Source organism: Calonectris borealis, chromosome 37, assembly GCF_964195595.1.
Source record: "Calonectris borealis chromosome 37, bCalBor7.hap1.2, whole genome shotgun sequence".
NCBI lineage: Eukaryota > Metazoa > Chordata > Aves > Procellariiformes > Procellariidae > Calonectris > Calonectris borealis.
This window is the reverse complement of record NC_134348.1, coordinates 3,815-19,491: the sequence shown is the minus strand read 5'-3', so window position 1 is coordinate 19,491 and position 15,677 is coordinate 3,815. Positions and strand designations below refer to the sequence as shown.

The 15,677-nt window shown below is 67.3% G+C and overlaps 1 protein-coding gene across 1 annotated transcript; it reads right to left on the bottom strand.

The window, feature by feature from the left end:
* Positions 1 to 6,350: 6,350 nt before the first annotated feature.
* Positions 6,351 to 13,082, bottom strand: LOC142074480 (uncharacterized; the record flags this gene model as incomplete). The annotated part of the gene is made up of 7 exons (XM_075135131.1): positions 12,907 to 13,082; positions 10,798 to 10,949; positions 10,359 to 10,461; positions 9,366 to 9,612; positions 9,139 to 9,248; positions 8,539 to 8,671; positions 6,351 to 8,274 (listed from the first exon to the last, which is right to left on the bottom strand). Coding segments are annotated over exons 1-7 (2,844 nt in total), but the record flags the coding sequence as incomplete, so codon positions are not given.
* Positions 13,083 to 15,677: the final 2,595 nt, after the last annotated feature.

Here is a 15,677-nt window from a genome sequence, read left to right as displayed (position 1 = left end):
GGGTGGGGGGGGGCGGCGGTGGGGGAGGGGGGAGCGGGGGGGGGGCAGGGCTCGCAGGTAGAGGGTCTGCAGCAGCGCCAGTCCCCCCAGTAGCCAGGCGCAGCCCCCCAGTAGCCGCCCTCGGCCCATTGCCTACTGACCCCCCCCACTCTGGACTGGGGAATACTGGGAGGGGGTTGGGGGGCTTCTGGGGCCACTGGGAGGGTGCAGTGGGGCACTGGAAGTGTACTGGGGGGTGCTGGGGGCTACTGGGAGGGTGCAGTGGGGCACTGGAAGTGTACTGGAGGGTGCTGGGGGCTACTGGGAGGGCGCTGGGGGCACTGGAGGAGTACTGGGGGTACTGAGAGGGGGACTGGGAGGAGGCTGGAGGGGCTTCTGGGGGGCACTGGGAGGGTGCTGGGGGGGGTACTGGGAGTGGGTTGGGGGGCCTCTGGAAGCACTGGGAGGGTGCTGAGGGGACTGGGAGGGTACTGGTGGGGCTAGGGGGTATTGGGAGGGTGCTGGGAGTGTACTGGGGGGTATAGGGAGGGTGCTGAGGGGACTGGGAGGCTACTGGGAGTCACTGGGAGGGTACATAGGTCTGTACTGGGAGGGTGCTGGCAGGTACTGGGAGTTACTGGGGGGGTGCTGGGGAGCACTGGGACCTATATGGGGTCACTGGGACCAGTTCTGTGGGGTCACTGGGACCAGTGTTGAGCCAGGACCAGTATGGCATGCTGGAAGCACTATGGGATCACTGGGATCTGTAAGGGGTTACTGGGACCAGTATGGGCCTCTAGGTCCCTCTAGGGGTGCTGGGACCAATACAGACAGTTACTGGGACCAGTATGGGGGTGCTGGGACCAGTACAGATGGTTACTGGGACCAGTATAGGGGGTTACTGGATCCAGTATTGGTGCTGGGACCAGTATGGCGTTATTGGGACCCGTATGGGCCTCTAGGACCAGTATGGGGGTGCTGGGACCAGTACAGACGGTTACTGGGACCAGTATAGGGGGTTACTGGATCCAGTATTGGTGCTGGGATCAGTATGGGGTTATTGGGACCCGTATGGGCCTCTAGGACCAGTATGGGGGGCCTGGGACCAGTACAGACGGTTACTGGGACCAGTATCGGTGCTGGGACAAGTATGGGGGTGCTGGGAGCTTTATGGGTACCGGACCACTACTGGGAGGGGTGAGTGGTACCAGTCCGGGTGGGTTACTGGGACCAGTATGGGTGTTGGGAGCAGTACAGGGGAGACTGGGCCCAGTTTGTGAGGGGGGGGGCACCGGGCCCAGTCTCGGGAGAGAACCGGGCCCAGTTTGGGGAGGCGACCGGGCCCAGTTTGGGAGTGGTGGGGGGACACCGGGCCCAGTCTAGGGAGGGAACTGGGCCCAGTTTGGGGGGGGACTGGGACCAGTTTGGGGCCGGGACCCGCCGGGGCCGGGAGCTCACCGCGCCGCGTCGCCGGGACGAACCACGCATGCGCGGGGAGGGACACAGGCGGGGGGCGTGGCCCAGGAGCCCGGGGGCGTGGCCCAGGCGTTCCTGGGGCGGGGCCTGCCGGGTGCCTGGGTCCCGCCCTGCCCGCCTTGTCTCTGCAGTGCTCGGGCGCCGGGGACCCCCCCAAACCCTGGGTCCCCCCCAACGCCTGGGACCCCCCCAAACCCTGGGACCCCCCCAAACCCTGGGTCCCTCCGAACCCCTGGGTCCCCCCAAACCCTGGGTCCCCCCAATCCCTGGGTCCCCCCCAACGCCTGGGACCCCCCCAAACCCTGGGACCCCCCCAAACCCTGGGTCTCCCCGATCCCTGGGTCCCCCCAAACCCTGGGTCCTCCCCAACGCCTGGGACCCCCCCAAACCCTGGGTCCCCCCTATCCCTGGGTCACCCCAAACCCTGGGTCCCCCCGAACCCCTGGGTCCTCCCAAACCCTGGCTCCCCCCAATCCCTGGGTCCCCCCCAACGCCTGGGACCCCCCCAAACCCTGGGACCCCCCCAAACCCTGGGTCCCCCCAAACCCTGGGTCCTCCCCAACGCCTGGGACCCCCCCAAACCCTGGGTCTCCCCGATCCCTGGGTCCCCCCAAACCCTGGGTCCCCCCCAACGCCTGGGACCCCCCCAAACCCTGGGTCCCTCCGATCCCTGGGTCCCCCCAAACCCTGGGTCCTCCCCAACGCCTGGGACCCCCCCAACGCCTGGGACCCCCCCAAACCCTGGGCCCCCCGATCCCTGGGTCCCCCCCAACGCCTGGGACCCCCCCAAACCCTGGGTCCCCCCAATCCCTGGGTCCCCCGAACCCTGGGTCCCCCCGAAGCCCTGGGTCCCCCCCAACGCCTGGGACCCCCCCAAACCCTGGGTCCCCCCCAAACCCTGGGTCCCCCCCAGATGCCTGGGTCCCCATCCCACCCCAGGGGTGTCCCTCCACCTCCCGGATGCATAGGTCCCCCCTGGATGCCTGGGTCCCTCCTGAATGTCTGGGTCCCCCCCAAACGCTTGTGTCCCCCCCCAGATGCCTGGGTCCTCCCCAGACGCCTGGGTCCCCCCAAACTCCTGGGTCCCCCCGAACTCCTGGGTCCCCCCGGACGCCTGCGTCACCGGAAAGGAGCTGCCACAGGCACAGGGACAACGAGGGCCACTTTATTGCCAGGGGGGGTTGGGGCCACGGGGCCTCCAGGGGACGTTGGGGACATCGGGGACACGGGGGCTGTCGGGCCACCATGTGTCTCAGTCCCTCAGGTGGGGACATGGGGGACATTGGGGACATTGGGGACAACAGGGGCCAGTCCCTCGCAGTGGGGACGTTGGCAACATCAGGCCGTGGTGGGTCTCAGTCCCTTGAGTCAAGGCAATGACAATGTCCCACGTCCTTCAGGGACAACAGAGATGTTGGGGACACTGGGGACATCAGGCCGTGGTGGGTCTCTGTCCCTTGAGTCAAGGTGATGATGATGTCCCATGTCCTTCAGGGACATCGGAGATGTTGGGGACGTTGGGGACGACGGGCTGTGGTGGGCCTCCATCCCTTGAGCTGGGGTGATGACGATGTCCCACATCCTTTGGGGACATCAGAGATGTTGGGGACATCAGGCCGTGGTGGGTCTCCATCCCTTGAGCCGGGGTGATGACGGTGTCCCACCTCCTTCAGGGACATTGGAGACATTGGGGACGTTGGGGACATCAGGCTGCGGTGGGTCTCCATCCCTTGGTCCAGGGCGATGAAGATGTCCTACATCCTTCGGGGACATCAGAGACGCTGGGGACATTGGGCCATGACAGGTCTCAGTCCTTTGGGTTGGGGACATTGGGGACATCAGACCACGACGTGTCTCAGTCTGTTGATCCAGGGTGATGACAAGGTCCCATGTCCCTTGGGGACATCGGGGACATCAAGCCACAACGTGTCTCAGTCCCTCCAGCTGAGGCGATGACGAGGTGCCCGTGTCCCTCGGGGACGTTGGGCTGTGACGTGTCTCAGTCCTTTCAGGTGGTGTCCACATCCTTTGGGGACACTTTGGGGACATTGAGCCGTGCTGGGTCTCGGTCCCTTGGGTCACAGTGGTGACGAGGTGCCCGTGTCCCTCAGGGACGTTGGGGACGTCAAGTTGTGACGAGTCTCAGTCCCTCGGGCTTGGTGACATCGCGCTGCGACGTATCTCGATGTCTTGGGTGGGAGACGTTGGGGACAGTGGGGACGTCGGGGACATTGAGGATGTTGGGGACACTGGGGATGTCAGGGGCACTGGGGATGTTGGGGACATTGGGGACACTGAGCCATGATGTGTCTCAGTCCCACAAGTTGGGGACATTGGGGACACCAGGGTCATCAGGCCAGGACATCTCCCAGTCCCTTGGGGAACTTGGGGGACTTTGGGACATTGAGGACATCAAGCCATGACCTGTCCCAGCCCAATGGCTTGGGGCAACGGGTGCCCCCAGGTTGGGGACATTGGGGACATCGAGCCATGGCATGTCTCCATCCCTCGGGTTGGGGACATTGGGGACATCGGGGACATCGGGTCATGGCATGTCTCCATCCCTCGGGTTGGGGACATTGGGGACATCGGGTCATGGCATGTCTCCATCCCTCGGGTTGGGGACATTGGGGACATCGGGTCATGGCATGTCTCCATCCCTCGGGTTGGGGACACGAGGGACATTGGGTCATGGCATGTCTCCATCCCTCGGGTTGGGGACACGAGGGACATTGGGTCATGGCATGTCTCCATCCCTCGGGTTGGGGACATTGGGGACATCGGGTCATGGCATGTCTCCATCCCTCGGGTTGGGGACACTGGGGACATCGGGTCATGGCATGTCTCCATCCCTCGGGTTGGGGACATTGGGGACATCGGGTCATGGCATGTCTCCATCCCTCGGGTTGGGGACATTGGGGACATCGGGTCATGGCATGTCTCCATCCCTCGGGTTGGGGACACTGGGGACATCGGGTCATGGCATGTCTCCATCCCTCAGGTTGGGGACATTGGGGACATTGGGTCATGGCATGTCTCCATCCCTCGGGTTGGGGACACGAGGGACATTGGGTCATGGCATGTCTCCATCCCTCGGGTTGGGGACATTGGGGACATCGAGCCATGGCATGTCTCCATCCCTCAGGTTGGGGACATTGGGGACATTGGGTCATGGCATGTCTCCATCCCTCGGGTTGGGGACACAAGGGACATCGGGTCATGGCATGTCTCCATCCCTCGGGTTGGGGACATTGGGGACATCGGGTCATGGCATGTCTCCATCCCTCGGGTTGGGGACATTGGGGACATCGGGTCATGGCATGTCTCCATCCCTCGGGTTGGGGACATTGGGGACATCGGGTCATGGCATGTCTCCATCCCTCGGGTTGGGGACATTGGGGACATCGGGTCATGGCATGTCTCCATCCCTCGGGTTGGGGACACTGGGGACATCGAGCCACATTGTGCCTCAGCCCCGTGAGTTGGGAACGTTGGGGACATCGAGCCGTGATGTCTCCATCACTCGGGTCAGGGACACTGGGGACATCAAGCCACATCGTGCCTCGGTCCCTTGGGTTGGGGACATTGGGGGTGACACCCATGGAGGGGGCACACACTTTTGGGGGGACTCTGCCAAAAACGCAGACCCCGGGGGCGGGGGGGGGAGGGGCAAGGACAGGGTGGATGACAGGGACAAGGTGGGTGACAAGGGACGGGGACACTCGGGGCGGGGGGGCCACAGGCTCTTACAGGTGGGTCCAAGCCACCCACTGACACAAAATTTGGGGATGGGTCCCGGAGTGGGGGTGGGGACAGGGGACACGGGGGATGGGACCCAGGCATCCGGGCTGGGGGAGGGGGGGGCCACCAGCCCCCCCCCAATTACCTTAGAGACTCGTTACGAGTTAAATTAGCACGAAAGGCCCCGGGGGGGGGCGGCGGGGGGAGGGGACGCGGCCGGGGCCGGGGGGACGGTGGCACCGGGCCGGGGTGACAATGACAATATGCCATACTGGGGGCAAGTCGCGTCACAGACTTAGTTCAGAACGACGGGGCGCGCTGGCTTCCGGCTGCGGGGGAGGGGGGACAGGCGTCAGGGACCCGGCGCCCGGGCCATGAACCCCCCCCACCCCCACCCCGTCACCCCCCGAGGGACCCAGGTGTCGGGGACCCCTATCGTCACCCCCACCCCCAAGTCCCGTTGCCATCGGGGCACCCCCTAAGATGGGACCCAGGTGTCCGGGCTCCCTCCCCGCCCCCACCACCAGCACCCAGGCACCCCCCACCCCCCACCCCCACCCCCATGGGTGCCCCCCCAAAGGGACCCAGCCGTCCGGGTCCCCTATCGTCACCCTCACCCCCAAGTCCCGTTGCCATCGGGGCACCCCCTAAGATGGGACCCAGGTGTCCGGGCTCCCTCCCCGCCCCCACCACCAGCACCCAGGCACCCCCCACCCCCCACCCCGCACCCCCACCCCCATGGGTGCCCCCCCAAAGGGACCCAGGCGTCCGGCACCCCTACCTTGGCGGAAGGCGTCCTGGAGGCGGCTCTGGGGGAGTTGATACAACTCAGCGAAGGGGTCGCGGGGCGACCGGGGCGGGGGGGGCGGGCGGGGGCTGGGGGTACCCCCCGAACGCCTGGCTCCCCCGCGGTTGACGACGGCGGCGGCGGCCAATCCCTGGAGCAGGCGACGCAAGGCGGGGCCGGGCGGGGCCGGCGGGATTGGCGGCGGTGACGTCTCGGGGGTGAGGAGGGAGGCGGGGGTCCCACCCGGGAACCCCCCGGGACTCTCGGGACTCGGCGGTAACTTTTCGGGTGCTGCCTCGGGGGGCTCTGGGGGGCCGAAGGCGAAGGGCGGGGCTTGCCGGGGGGTGTAGGGCGGCGTCCAGGTCTCGGTGGCTCCCCCCGGCGTCTCGGGGACCCCCAGGCCCGGCGCGAGGCGGGCGCCTGTGGCCAAGCCGATGCCGGCATTGGCTCCGCCGGCGGCTCCGAGGGCAGCGCCGATGGCGGGGCCCAGGGAGGAGCCAACACCGGCGCCGAGGTTGGCTCCAAGGCCAAGGCCGGTGCCAAGGGCGGTGCCGACGTTGGCTCCGATGGCAGCTCCAACACCGAGGCCAACACCAGATCCAAGAGCAGGGTCAACGTTGGCTCCAAGGCCAAGGCCAATGGTGGATCCAAGAGCAGAGCCAGCATTGGCTCCAACGGCAGCTCCAGCACCAAGTCCAACACCGGATCCAATGCCAGATCCAATATTGGCTCCAACACCAAGTCCAATGCCGGTGTCAACACTGGTTCCAAGAGCAGGGTCAACGTTGGCTCCAATGTTGGCTCCAAGGCTGAGTCCAACAGTGGTGCCAACATCAGGTCCAAGCCCGGAGCCAACGTTGGCTCCGAGCGCAGCTCCAACGGCAAATCCAAGGGCAGATCCAAGACCGGAGCCACCGCTGGCTCCAACGCCGGCTCCAACTGCAAGTCCAACGCCGGCGCCAACATCAGATCCAGGAGCGGAGCCGATGTTGGAGCCAACATTGGCTCCGAGGCCAAGTCCAACGCTGGATCCAAGAGCAGAGCCAACGCCAGCACCAACGTTGGCTCCAACAGCAGCTCCGACGCCAAGTCCAACACCAGATCCAACATCAGATGCAAGAGCAGCGCCAACGTTGGCTCCAACACCAAGTCCAATGCCAACGTCAACATCGGATCCAAGAGCAGCACCAACGTTGGCTCCAACGCCGGCTCCAATGGCAAGTCCAACACCAGATCCAAGAGAAGAGCCAACGTTGGCTCCAACACCAGCTCCAATGGCAAGTCCAACACCGGATCCAAGAGAAGAGCCAACGTTGGCTCCAACGCCGGCTCCAACAGCAAGTCCAACACCGGATCCAAGACCGGAGCCAACGTTGGCTCCAACAGCGGCTCCAACGGCAAGTCCAACGCCAGGTCCAACACCAGATGAAAGAGCGGAGCCAACATTGGCTCCAAGAGCAGCTCCAAGGCCAAGTCCAACAGTGGATCCAAAACTGGAGCCAACATTGGCTCCAATATTGGCTCCAAGGCCAAGTCCAACACCAGCGCTGACTCCAGCACCTATATTGGGTCCAACGCTGGCACCGACGGCGAGCCCAACACCAGCGCCGACGTCGGATGGAAGAGCGGGGCCAACGGCCCCAATGCCGAGCCCAACGCTGGCTCTGACGCCACCACCGAGACCAGGCCCAATGTTGGCCCCGACACTGAGCGCAACACCGGCTCCGAGACTGGCACCAACGTCTGCTCCACCATTGGTTTGGAGACCAGCTCCAACATCATCTCCGGTGCCAGCTCCGAGAGCAGCTCCAATATCAGCCCCAAGGTTGGGGCCGACATCGGCGCTGGCGCCAGCTGCCACACCAAGGCCAACGTCGACTCTGATGCCGGCTCCCACTCCAATGCCAACTCCAGCGCCGACATCAGAGCCAAGACCGTGTCCAACATCGTCTCCAAGACCAGGGTCAACGTTGGCCCCAAGGCCAGCTCCAAGACCATGTCCAACATCAGCTCCAAGGCCACATCCAATGTTGATCCCAAGGCCAAGGCCAACGTTGATGCCGACGTTAGCTCCAACGTCGTCTCCAAGCCCAGATCCAACACCAAGGTCAACGCCGGATCCAACGCCAGGGCCAACACCGAGGCCAACGCCGGGGCCAGCGCCGACACCAAGGTCCCCACCAGCTCCGATGCCAGCACCGGGGAAGTCAAGGCCATGGCCGAAGGGCTCGGGGGGGCCTGGGGGAGCCTCGGCCGCCAGCTGCTGCCGCAGGCACCAGGCCTCGGCCTCACTGCGGGAGAGACAGGGGGTTATGGGGGGGCCTGGGGTGATGCTTGGGGCCCCCCAGGGGAGTTGAGGGTGCCCAGACCCGTGGGTCCCATGTGGGGTGGGGAGCTCCCAGATGCCTGGGTCCCATGTGGGGTGGAAGGTGCCCAACCATTGGGCTTTCCTTGGGGTTGATGGGACACCTGGGTCCCCTGGGGCTGGTGGGACCTCCCGGATGCCTGGGTCACCTCGCGGGGGTGATGGGGCCACCCGGACTGGGTCCACTCACCTGATGATGAAGTTGTGCGCGAGCAGGGCCGGGCCCTCGGGGCGCAGTCGGGCGTAGACCCACGTCCAGCCCAGGCCGTCCTTGCGCTGCAGGCGCGTCACCAGCTCCCCCCGCGCCTCTGCCCCTGCTCCTGCTGCGGGGACACGGGGACGTCAGCGGGGACAGGGGGGTGGGGGCAGGGGAGGGGGTGGGCGGGGGGTTGGGGATATGGGGACGTCAATGAGGTCGATTGGGGTGGATGGGACATGGGGACATCAGCAGGGACGGGGTGATTGCGGGGGTTGGGGACATGGGGACGTCAACGAGGTCGATCGGGGTGGATGGGGACATGGGGATGTCCACGGGGACGGGAGGTCAACAGGGACATGGAGGACACCCAGGGGGGAGAGAAGGTGACCCCAGGGGATGTGTGGGACACCGAGGACATTGGCGGGGGACAGAGCGACAGCAGGGGACCCAAGGAACACCCAGGGTGATGGGGGACATCCTTGGGGACATGGGGACCCAGGGGACAGCCAGGGGGCAGGAAAACCCAGGGATCCCAAGGGACAGCTGGGGGGGACCCCCGGGGACTCTGGGGACAGCCGAGGGGACACTCACCGAGGCGGAGGTGCTGGCGGGCAACGTGGCCGAGGTCCTCGGGGTGCAGGAGCCGGTACCAGGAGCGACCCAGGAGCTCCCCTCGCCCGTAGCCCAGGTGGATCAGGACGCTGCGGGACAGCACGCCTGGGTCCCTCGCCCACCCCTGCCCAGGTCCCCCCCCCCTCCCGGACACCTGGGTCCCCTCCCGGATGCCGGGGTCCCCTCCCGGACGCCGGGATCCTCACCTATCGGAGACGTCGAGCAGGGCGAGGTCGCGGGCGTGGCGGCTCTGGAATGCAGGCAGGAGCAGGCAGTCGGGGCAGGGCCAGGGCGGGGGGTCCAGGGGGGCGCAGAAGGCAACGAAAAGCCCCGGGGGAGCCCCAGGGGGGCCGGGGGGGGCCTGGAAGCGGCCCCGCAGCAGCACCAGCTTCCGCCCGGCGCTGGGACGGCGCGAGGCCCGCGAGGTGGTGAAGCGGCAGCGGAAGAGGCGCTCTGGGGGAGGGGGGGGGCTCTGTTGGTCCCTCCGGCCTCCGTCCGTCCCTCCCTCCATCTCTCCATCCTTCCATCCATCCCTTCCTCCATCCTTCCATCCATCCCTCTGCCCCTCCATCCTTCCATCCCTCTGTCCTCCCGTCCATCCCTTCCTCCATCCATCCTTCCAACCTTTTTTCCTTCCATCTCCCTCTCCTTCCCTCCCTCCATCTCTCCATCCATCCTTCCATCCCTCTGTCCTTCCATCCTTCCATCCCTCCATCCTTCTGTCCCTCCCTCCATCCCTCTGTCCTCCCATCCACCCCTTCCTCCATCCATCCTTCCATCCATCCCTCTGTCCCTCCATCCTTCCATCCCTCTGTCCTCCCGTCCATCCCTCCCTCCATCCCTCCCTCCATCCTTCTGTCCTCCCGTCCATCCCTCCTTCCATCCCTCTGTCCTCCCATCCACCCCTTCCTCCATCCATCCTTCCATCCATCCCTCTGTCCCTCCATCCTTCCATCCCTCTGTCCTCCCGTCCATCCCTCCCTCCATCCCTCCTTCCATCCCTCTGTCCTCCCATCCACCCCTTCCTCCATCCCTCCCTCCATCCCTCTGTCCTCCCGTCCATCCCTCCCTCCATCCCTCCTTCCATCCCTCTGTCCTTCCTTCCCTCCCCCCCTCCCTCCCTCCCCCCATCCCTCCACCTGCCCACGCCCCACCCAGCCCCTCCCCCAGGCCCCGCCCCCCTCGCAGGCCCCACCCACCTGCCTGGGGGGGCCCTGGCAGGCTGAGCTGATGTCGCACCAGGGGGTGGTCGGCCGGATCCAGCAGATCGTAGATGCTGTCGCCCTGCGCCACCAGGTCCACCTGCATGGGGGGAGGCGGGAGGATCAGCACCCAGCACCCAGCACGTTCCCCTGGCACCCAGCACCCCTCAGTACCCAGCACCCATCATCCTGCACCACCAGGTCCACCTGCATGGGGGGCAGGTGGGAGGATCAGCACCCTCCCCCGGCACCCAGCACCCTGCAGCACCCATTGTCCTGCAGCACCCGGACCACCCGCATGGGGGGAGGCAGGAGGATCAGCACCCAGCACCCTCCCCCGGCACCCAGCGCCCATCACCCTGCAGCACTAAAGCCACCTACATCCAGGGGGGACAGCACCCAGCACCCAACCCCATCCCTGCGCGCGGGTGCCCACCATGGAGTGCCCCAGGTGCTGCGCGACGTTGTCGGTGACGCCGACCAACTTCCCCTCGCGGGTGACGGCCAACAGGAACCCGGGCAGCGACGCCACCAGGTCGGCCAGCTCCGGACCCCCCAGCAGCTCCATGGGTGCTCCCCGTGCCGGGCCTGCATGGGGACACACGTTAGCACCCATCCAGCACCCATCCAGCACCCACCACCTAGCCCGCATGGTCCCGCCACAGCTCCGGGGCACCCACGTGACCCTGGCACCCATGGAGTTGCTGGTGGCACCCATAGCCTCACCCGTGTGGACCTATGGTAGCCCTGAAAGGACCCACAGCATCACCCCTGTGGACTCACAGGAGTCCCTGGTCCCTGTCCCCAGTCCCAGTCCCTGTCCCAGTCCCTGGTCCCTGTCCCCGTCCCCGTCCCTTGTCTCCAGCCCCAGCTCTGGTGCCTGGTCCTGGTCCTTGTCCCAGTTCCTGACCCAATTCCAGCCCCAGTCCCTGTCCCAGGGTCTTGGTTGCTCTCCCGGTCCCCCTGTCCCAACCCCGACGCCCGGTCCCTGTCCCCAGTCTTGGTCCCAGCCCTGATCCCGGGTCCTGATCCTGATCCCTGATCCTTGGTCTCAGCCCTCGATCCCAGGTCCCGATCCTGATCCTGATCCCCGGTCCCTGGCACCGATCTCAGTCCCTGTCCTGATCCCGGGTCCCAATCCTGATCCCTGGTCCCTGTCACCAGTCTCAGTCCCTGTCCTGATCCTGGGTCCCAATCCCGACCCCCAGTCTCGGTCCCCGGCCCGGTCCCCCTGTCCCAGCCCCGATCTCCGATCCCTGGCCCTGGTCTTGGTCCCAGCCCCGATCCCAGATTCCGATCCTGATCTCCTGATCCCTGTCACTGGTCTCGGTCCCAGCCCTGATCCCGGGTCCCGATCCTGACCCCCGGTCCCTGGCCCTGCTCTCGGTCCCAGCCCTGATCCCGGGTCCCGATCCTGACCCCCGGTCCCTGGCCCTGCTCTCGGTCCCAGCCCTGATCCCGGGTCCCGATCCTGACCCCCGGTCCCTGGCCCTGCTCTCGGTCCCAGCCCTGATCCCGGGTCCTGATCCTGACCCCCGGTCCCTGGCCCTGCTCTCGGTCCCAGCCCTGATCCCGGGTCCCGATCCTGACCCCCGGTCCCTGGCCCTGCTCTCGGTCCCAGCCCTGATCCCGGGTCCCGATCCTGACCCCCGGTCTCGCTCCCTCTCCCAGCCCCCGGTCCCGGTTCTGGTCCCGGCTCCATCGCGCCCCGGGCCCCGGCCGCTGTCCGCGGTGCTGAACCCCCCCCGGTCCGCGGTGCTGAACCCGCGGGCCCCGGCCGCTGTCCGCGGTGCTGAACCCAGCCCTGCCCGCTCCGGTCCCGGTCCCCGTCCCGGTCCCCATCCCGGTCCCTGTCCCTCCCCCGGCGCCCATCCCCGTCCCTCTGCCGGCTCCTCTCTCCAGCCCGGTGCCGGCTCCCCGTTCCCATTCCGGTGCCTTGCTCCCATCCCGCTTCCTGGTCCTAACCCGCTCCCATCCCGGTGCCGCTGCCCAGCCCGGTCCCCCGCTCCCGACAGCAGGTCCTGTCCCCTCCCTAAGCCGGTGGCCGGTCCCATCCTGGTCCCCCGCCTGGTCCTGTCCCGGTGACGTTCCCCGGTCCCATCCTGATGCTGATTCCCGGTCCCATCCTGGTGCTAATGCCCAGTCCCATCCTGATGCCCAGTTCCATCCCTATCCCAGTGCCAATGCCCAGTCCCATCCCGGTGCCGTTCCCCGGTCCCATCCTGCCACCCGGTCCCATCCCGGTGCCATTCCCCGGTCCCATCCTGCTGCCCGGTCCCATCCCAGTGCCATTCCCCGGTCCCATCCTGCCGCCCGGTCCCATCCCAGTGCCATTCCCCGGTCCCATCCTGCCGCCCGGTCCCATCCCAGTGCCATTCCCCAGTCCCATCCTGCTGCCCGGTCCCATCCCAGTGCCATTCCCCGGTCCCATCCCAGTGCCATTCCCCGGTCCCATCCCACCACCCAGTCCCATCCCATTCCCAACCCCCAGTCCCATACCCCTACTCCATCCCGCCCCGTTCCCGACCCCCGCGGGCGGACGCACCGGGCCGGAGGCAGGCGCCCTTGCGGGTGTAGATGCAGGCGAGGGCCATGACGTGCAGGTAGGAGAGGCGCGGGCGGTCGCCCTCGGGCAGCGGCAGGAGGTCGCGCAGGGCGCGGATCTCGGCGTTGATCTGGTCCCGCCGCGCCTTGGAGGCGCCTTTGGTAGAGCGGAGCATCCTCGCGCCGCGCCGCCACCCGCCCGCCCCTTATATGGACCGCGCTGCCCTACGTCACCGCCGCGTCACTCCCCTCGGCCCCGCCCATTCGCAGCGCCGGTGGTTGGGGGGGGGGGGGGGGGGGGAATGGCCGCGTCAGCGCTGACGCTGACGCGCGCGCGGCGCAAGGGCGCGGGGGGGGGGGGGGATTGGGGGGCGGTGCGCGGTGGCTTCGCACCGAAATAGGAGATGGCGCGCGGTGGGGGGCGGGGCGGGGGGAGGGGCGGGGCTGGGGGCACGCCTCCCGCGGCGGGAGGGGGGAGCGGTGGAGGGGGCTGTGGAGGGAGGGTTGGGGGAGTCAAGGGAGGGTGGAAGGGCCAATGGGGGGGAGGAGGGCTCGAGGGAGGGAGGGAGGGATGGGGGGGATGGGCGGAAGGGTCAATGGAGGGATGGGGGGAGGGGTGGAGGAGCCCAAGGGGTGGATGGATGGATGGACGGGTCAACGGAGGGGTGGAGAAGCCAACGGTGGGTCAAGGGAGGGATGGGGGGATGGAGGGAGGGTCAACAGTGGGATTGGGGGGCCAATAGGGGGATGGAAGGGCTCAAGGGATGGAAGGAGGAATGGGGGGGTCAATGGGGGGATGGAAGGGGTCAACGGGGGGATGAAGGCATCAACGGGGGGATGGAGGGGGTCAACGGGGGGATGGAGAGGTCAACGGGGGGATGGAGGGGCCAACGGGGGGATGGAGGCATCAATGGGGGGATGGAAGGGGTCAACGGGGGGATGGAGGGGGTCAATGGAGGGATGGAGGGGCTCATGGGATGGACAGAGGGCTGGGTGGGCTCAAGGGAGGGATGGAGGGGCCAATGGGGGGATGGAGGGGTCAATGGGGGGATGGAGGGGGTCAACAGGGGGATGGAGGGGGTCAACGGGGGGATGGAGGGGTCAAGGGAGGGATGGAGAGGCCAATGGGGGGATGGAGGGGCCAATGGGGGGATGGAGGGGGTCAATGGAGGGATGGAGGGGCTCAAGGGATGGACAGAGGGACGGGGGGGACAACGGGGAGATGGAGGAATGGATGGAGGGTCAAGAGAGGGATGGGGGGGTCAATGGGGGGGTGGAGGGGCCAACGGGGGGATGGAGGGGTCAATGGGGGGGTGGAGGGGCCAACGGGGGGATGGAGGGGTCAATGGGGGGGTGGAGGGGCCAACGGGGGGATGGAGGGGTCATTGGGGGGTGGAGGGAGGGTCAAGGGGGGGTGGAGGGGCTCCAGGGCTGGCTGGACGGACGGACGGATCGACGGGGGGGTGGAGGAGCCAACGGTGGGTCAAGGGAGGGAGGGACGAGTGGAAGGGTGAAGGGAAGGATGGAAGAGCCAATGGGGTGCAGGGGTCAAGAGGGGGGGGCCAATGGGGGGGGGGTTGGGTGGGAGAGTCAACAGAGGGATGGGGCGGACGGACCGGGGGGGGGCAACGGAGGGACGGGGGGGGCTGGGCTGGGGCATCATTGGGGCTGCCCCTGCTTGGGGGGACCCAGGCGTCCGGGGGGGGGGCCAAAGGTGTCTGGGTACCCCCCCCTCCCCCTCCCCAGGCCTCTGGGAACCCCCTTCTCCCCCCTCCCCCCTCCTTTCGCGGGCGCCCCCGGAGTTGGCCCCGCCCCCCGCCGCGGTTCCCCTCCCCCCTCCCGGCTCCGCCGCTGCCAAATTTGGGCGCTGAAGTCGCTGCGCTAAAAATAGGCGCCGGCGGCTAAAAATAGCGGCGGGGAGGGGCGGGCCCGGACGCCTGGGTGCTGGGGGGGGGTGGGGGGGGGCTTCGGCCCCGTGGGTGCATGGGGGGGGGGGGACTCGGACCCCTGGGTGCTCGGGGGGGGGACGGGACTCGGCCCCGTGGGTGCTGGAGGGGGGGGGGGACTCGGACCCGTGGGTGCTGGGGAAGGGGGGGGGGACTCGGACCCCTGGGTGCTCGGGGGGGGGGGATGGGGGGACTCGGACCCCTGGGTGCTCTGGAGGGGGGGGGAACTCGGACCCTTGGGTGCTCTGGAGGGGGGGGACTTGGACGCCTGGGTGGTCTGGGGGGGGGAAAGAGTCGGACCCCTGGGTGCCCCCCGAACTCCTGGGCCCCTCCGAATTCCTGGGGGCCCCCCCGAATTCCTCCCCCCCCCCCCGCGGCCGCCGGGGGCGGGTTTCCTTGGCAACGGCGGAGCCGCAACGTTTGGGGAGGGGGGGGGGGGGGATGGATGAAGGAGGATGAGGATGGAAATGGGGGGAAGGCAGGAGGATGAAGATGGAGAGGAAGGAGGGGGGAGGATGGGGAGTAAGGGTGAGGATGAGGAGGGAAGGAAGGAGGGTGAAGATGAAGGAGGAGGGTGGAGGGGTGAAGATGAGGAGGGATGGAGGAGGATGAAGATGGAGGAGGATGAAGATGAAGGGGAAGGAGGAGGGAGGATGAGGAGGGAGGAAGGAGAATGAAGATGAAGGAGGAGGATGGAGGGTGAGGATGAGGAGGGAAGGAAGGATGAAGGGGAAGGAGAGGCGAGGATGAGGAATACGGGGGGGTGAGGATGAGGAGGGAAGAAGGAGGATGAAGATGAAGGGGGATGAAGATGAAGGAGGGGGAA